This window comes from Telopea speciosissima, chromosome 3 (genome assembly GCF_018873765.1).
Source record: "Telopea speciosissima isolate NSW1024214 ecotype Mountain lineage chromosome 3, Tspe_v1, whole genome shotgun sequence".
Taxonomy (NCBI): Eukaryota; Viridiplantae; Streptophyta; class Magnoliopsida; order Proteales; family Proteaceae; genus Telopea; species Telopea speciosissima.
Window position 1 is genome coordinate 39613084 of NC_057918.1, and position 5880 is coordinate 39618963.

General features: G+C 39.0%; 1 protein-coding gene across 1 annotated transcript; it reads right to left on the minus strand.

The window, feature by feature from the left end:
• Positions 1-3510: 3510 nt before the first annotated feature.
• LOC122655165 lies at positions 3511-5090 on the minus strand. The gene is made up of 3 exons (XM_043849385.1): positions 4736-5090; positions 4240-4610; positions 3511-4134 (listed from the first exon to the last, which is right to left on the minus strand). Exons 1-3 carry the CDS (start codon positions 5088-5090, stop codon positions 3511-3513), a joined length of 1350 nt encoding a protein of 449 aa, XP_043705320.1.
• Between the last annotated feature and the right edge of the window lie 790 nt (positions 5091-5880).

The window sequence follows — 5880 nt, forward strand, 5'->3', positions numbered from 1 at the left end:
AACCTTTCCTCTACAGGTAAGCCCGTACTGTGGTCAATGATTTTGTAACTAGGTTTGACCATCATGGAGAACAGGTCACCCGCATACATGGCAGCGGTATCTACACGTCACGAGAAGGAATAATATTTAATTATATCCCGGGGTGCGGGTATAACACATATATTTTTGTTGGAATGGATGAAATCATGAATGTTAAAATGAGAAGGATATGGTTGCCTTCCAGGAAGATTTGGAACAATTGGATATTTATAATTAATCTTATATGTATCTCTATGTATTTGCTTAATTCTCTCTTATTTAAATCATTGTTGATAATTATGCTTGGTTATGATTGATTCATTATTGTTTATGAATTATAACATATAATTGCCCATCTATGACCTACTTAAGACTCAACCAAACAATTACATAGTTGTAGCTTAACAGCCTATAGTTCAAGTCCTAAGTTCCATGTTGCCTATTATCTTCTAAGTTCTTGTTTCACCACAATCATCTTCTCCTATGTCTGCACACAATCATTTATGTTCTTGAAGATTTATAGTTTAGAACCTAATTGTGGAGAGTAAATCAAGAGTCCGCGAGACTATGGTTGGTGCAAAGCATCATTGCTCTGATACCACTCTGTCACGCCCCTATCCCAGACAAGGGATATAATATAATATAAGGGGTGACTAGGATGACGCGTGTCATCCCATTAAGCTACCAGGATCACTGACACAGTGTTCCAACGCATAATCATAACCAATATTAAAGCCATATAATATCAGAGTGCGAAAGAGAATATTACATTCCAAAAGATCAATAGTTTTGCAAAAGCGTATAAAATCAAATAGTTATAAGATGTTCAAAGGCTAAATGATAAAATACTGTAATTAATACATTTTCCAAGACCATCTAATAACTATCAACAATGGTATAACAGTAAATGTTTATACATGGGCTTTAAGCCCTAAAATAACAAAAGGGGAACAGGTCTCAACTATCCTCACGCCGTAGACGCAGTCGTCACAAGGACACCCGCCTCCATGTTCCTCAAATATAGCTTCCGGCTCCTTCGTACCTGCACCATAATCTAAAAAGTGTGTACACAAGGGGGTTAGCTCCACTGAGCCAGTGAGGGGATGTGGATGCACAAACACACAATTCATATAGTCCAATGATGCATCCACATGTTAATTCCATTTTTTCACCTACCACACAACTAAGTCAGAGGTATATGCTACTGTGACAATTCGGGAAGCACTGTGGGTCATTTCCATTCATCACCACAATGAATCCTCAATTGCCACCCGGGAGCCTACGCCGGACAATGCCACCAAAACATCCCAGTGGCAAGCCCCAATATAACCATCACTACCATGACTGGCTCTCTCTCACACCACAGAATCCGGGCTCTGGTTATCCAACACCTAAACCCCTGTTGGCAAGGGTTGTAGCATAAGGGTACAAAAGTCCTAGCCGCAAGTATACTACATGCAAATCCTATCGTCCCGAGAGGTATTTCGGGCGCATCAATTTTTCATCTGGTTTAGTGCCCGGGTATCAGCACGGCACGACGCATACAGTTTAATATGACATTCAATCAAAGGTATTATATATGTATTCCGGGGTTCCGGCATCGGCATTCACCGACACCGTAACCCAATAAGAAATGAAAAGCAACCACAACATCATCATATCAATCATTTAATAAAGTATGCAATGCACAAACATGCTTAATAAATTATACTAATAGCATGATACATAATGCAAATATTAATAACAAGCCCAAACAACCAAACCCACTCACCTTTGGTGTTATATCCTGAAGTTATGAGATGTCACCGCGGTTAAGTAGCACGTTGTAAAATGGAAGATTAAACCTAGTGGAAGAGTGAGAATAGGGTTAATTATGTCAAAGGGGACGATTCCCAAAAGGTGCCCCCACAAATTACCTAAGTTGTAGACTTTAAAAGTAGGGTGATTTTATGGGTGATTTCATGCCCAAACCTAAAACCACATGTAAAACCAACCTTAACAGGGGCTTAGGAAGGGTTCTGCTAGGTGCGATTTTATGGGTGGTTTCACCTTAGATATGAAATCGCACCTAAAACCAACTTTAAATGAGAGCATCTTAAGAGGATGGTCTCAGGGTGGTTGCAAGGGCGGTTTCTCGTAGGTCTTAAAATCGCAGGTAAAATCACATGTCTCCAAATCCCAAAATCAAAAGATTCTTCACCAAGGCTTCCATTTTCAAGTAGATTGGAGGAAAGAAAACACCAAGAGAGCTTCCTCCTTGGCACATTAGGGTCCTAAGACCTCATTAGGCCTATGCATCTCAATGATTCAACAAAGGAAAGCATGGAGAACTTCATTTAGGCATAATAGGGTAGAAACCCTAAGTCTTTCCATTGGGATGGGATTGGGAGCTATGAGGTTAGCCAAAGGAGTAAGATAGCTCCACCATGATCATGGCCATGAGTTCACATCGATCCATGGGTCTCAAAATAAGCCCTAGACCGATTCTCTCCCATCTCCCAGCCCTAAAATCCACAATAAAGAAGGAAGAAGGCCTTAAAGGCTTACCGTCCTCAAGGAAGTGGTATCCACGTTGAAGCTCCAAGAAGCAAGATCCTCAAGCCCCCTATCAAGCTCCTCCACACCTCTTCTCCCTTCTCTTCTTCCTCCATGTTTTAGGCTTGATGGAGAAGTAATGAGAAATAAAAGCCCTTTAGTCTATTTAAGGTAAGTGATGCTTTAGGGTCCATTTGGTTGGGTACTAATAGAATAAAACCCATTTTTGATCCAACAAGTCAAATGGGTCAAGTAGGTTGAATGGGTCAATCCAAGTTAAATGGGTCATTTAGCCAAATGGGTCACCCAAGTTAAATGGGTACTTTAAGTTAAATGGGTCACCCAAGTTAAATGGATACTTTAAGTTAAATGGGTCACCCATTAATTCCAAATAGGAAAGAAATCTATCAAAGGGGTCTATTAAAGGGTGGGATCCACGTAATAATGGAACACAAGTCCCTCACACGTTTCTTGAGGTAAGTGGGACCCACAAATAAAATATTTTTAACTCAACTAAAATAGCCCGGGCGATCCAAATCTCGACCCGCACTTCGAGGGCACCAAAGAAAAGGATAAATAAATAAGTCAAGGGCTAAAACTTACTTCTCCATTGCCATGGTGCGTTACCCATGACCCCGAATAGTTTCCTTTACAGAAAAACCCGTATCATGGTCAATAATTTTATAGTTGGGCTTGACCATCATCAAGAACAGGTCACCAGCATACATGGCACCAGTATCTACACGTCATGAGGGAGAAATAATAATTAATTATGATCCGGGGTGCGGGTATAACAGGCTGCCTCTTCAATTTAGGAGGTTGGAGAACACCATTTAGCGTAGATGTATTAATTGGGAACTATTTCAGATCTGGCATAGGTGAAATTATCTCTCTGTATGCAAGCTGGAGTTTATCTAGACTGTAATAGAAGTCACATAAATCTTCTGGTTCTCTCCTCTACTCTCGAATGCATGCTGCTGCATGCTTACAAGGGATTCCTGAAATCCTCCAAACTTCACAATCACAATGTTTAGTGCTCAAATTGACTGTAAATCTTGTACTTCCATCGGTGACTTCATACTGATTTTCTCCAGCAATTTGGGTGTGACAAAACCTTGCATCACTCACAATCAATTTCAGCTTCTTCTTCACAGATGGTGTTACCTTCCCTTCAAGGGAGCAAGCAAAGATATACTTTTTCCGTAATCTAATCATCACTTTTGCCCTAATATCATCGATTAGGCTTAGAATAGTCTTGTTTCTCATTGGCCCTATCCAATTGTTGAAAGACTCTATCATGTTATTAGTAACATGATCACATTTTGCCCCAGTATCAAAAGCATGTCTGGACCATGTACTAGGAGGATTACTCAGCAACCAATCATGTGCTTCCACATTAGTGTCTTTCATCTTTTCAATTGCTCTCTCATAAACCCATGCAGAGCTTACTTGTGCTGCTTTCCAAAATAGTGACTTCAATAACAATCCAGGAAAGGAGGCTTTGAAATTATTGTAGAGATGCCTACAACAAGTTCTCTGGTGAACACCTGAAAATATATTGTTGATAGCATGTATAAGACCCTACAAAAGATAAGGATATAAAACAATTTAGAGTATATAATATTCAGTTGTATATGTAATGTAAGATTAAATATAAAAAAGAAAGATAGGCTTTGAAAAACATACCTTCTGCTTGTCTGTCATAAATGTTAGGTTCATGTAATCCATAGAATCCTGAAGTGCATCAGCTAGACTGTGCAGGAAAAACTCCCAAGTTGCTGTGTTCTCTACTTCAACAATAGCAAATGCAAGAAAAAACAAGTAATTTTTCCCATCAACAGAGACAACAGACAACATAATTCCACCATATCTTCCCTTCAGATGACATCCATCTAGACCTATAAAAGGTCTATATCCACTCACAAACGCCTTCTTATAAGCATCCAAACAAATAAACAATCTCTGAAAAGTTGGGTCTTCATTGAAGTCATGCCTTACTTCGGGATGCAACAAAACTACTGAATCAGGATTTTTGTTTAACAACATCTCACAATATGCTGGCAATTTGGAGTATGAAGCTATATGGTTACTGAATGCTCTCCCTTGATAATTTGTTTTGCTTTGTAACACTGTAGCTTATGTACTACAACTCCAAATTGTTCTTGTATGGATGTCATCATACTCTTAATACTCATGACAGACTCTTCTCTAAGCCTGGCTGAAAGTAATTTTTCTATCCAACCAGATGTTGCATTGGAATTAGAAGATATGGTTGCACATGTATGAGCTGGTCCTATTAACTTGATCATGAAGGTTATTCCATCACTAGTAAGTGATGCATGTTCCCTCCATGAGCACCCATCAGAAGCACATATGGCTGTGACCCTCTTCCTCTCATTCTTCAATCTCAAAATATTAAAGTCACCTTTTATTGTAAATTCTTGAAGGGCAGATCTGAATTGTTTGATATTTTCAAACACTGAATGTAAGTTAAAATCTTTACCTCCATCAACACTACCTATGTTATCATCTGCCATGTCTCACTCATCCAAGTTATCATCCAACTTCTTATCTACATTCAAACGTTCAATCCCTTCATTCCCTTCATCAGTAAATGCCTCATCATTGTCATTTGATGTATCATCACCTGAATTGTCAATTTCTAACTCTCGACTATATTCAGAATCCATATCCTCATCATCATATCCAAAATCAGATTCTTCTTCAACAGTGATAGTAGCTGGCATAAATGAGTCTGATATAATCCTCTCATCAATATCACTAGCATGAGCCCTACCACCAGAATTACCACCACCCCTTCTAATTGGGCATTTTCCAGTCCTACTAGATCCAACTGTACCCCTTGGATCTCTTGTTCTTGGAACTACTTGACCTGGAAAACCATTGACCTCATACATTTCTGTGGGGCTTGGGCCAACTTCCATATCATATACAAAGAATTTGACCATATCCACATCCTTACACAATCTAAACATTGTCAACATATTCCGGTCAGAGGCAATGCCCATATCTTCTGAGGGGTCCGGTAATATACATTTAATAGAGAAATTGACATCATACCCAACCAGTGCATCATCCCTGACAACCGTGTTGTATATATCTGACACCATATCCAGGTACCCATACTTGTCTGGGTCTACTAACTTTTCACTTATTTTCCCTTCATAATAATATATCAACCTTGTCCACTGTGCTATACTCATTTCTTATACTTTGAAACAGCACATAGAAAGGAAACAAAGAAAATAGAAAAAATATAAAAAAGAAAGTTAAGAACAATTAGCAAGAACCAGTGAAAGTATCATT

Coding starts and splice junctions, on each gene's coding strand:
- LOC122655165 (XM_043849385.1), bottom strand. CDS start 5,090: ATGGCAGATGATAACATAGGTAGTGTTGATGGAGGTAAAGATTTTAAC. Junction 4,611..4,735: donor GTCTGTCATGAGTATTAAGA/GTATGATGACAT, acceptor CCAAATTGCCAG/CATATTGTGAGATGTTGTTA. Junction 4,135..4,239: donor TTATGACAGACAAGCAGAAG/GTATGTTTTTCA, acceptor TATCTTTTGTAG/GGTCTTATACATGCTATCAA.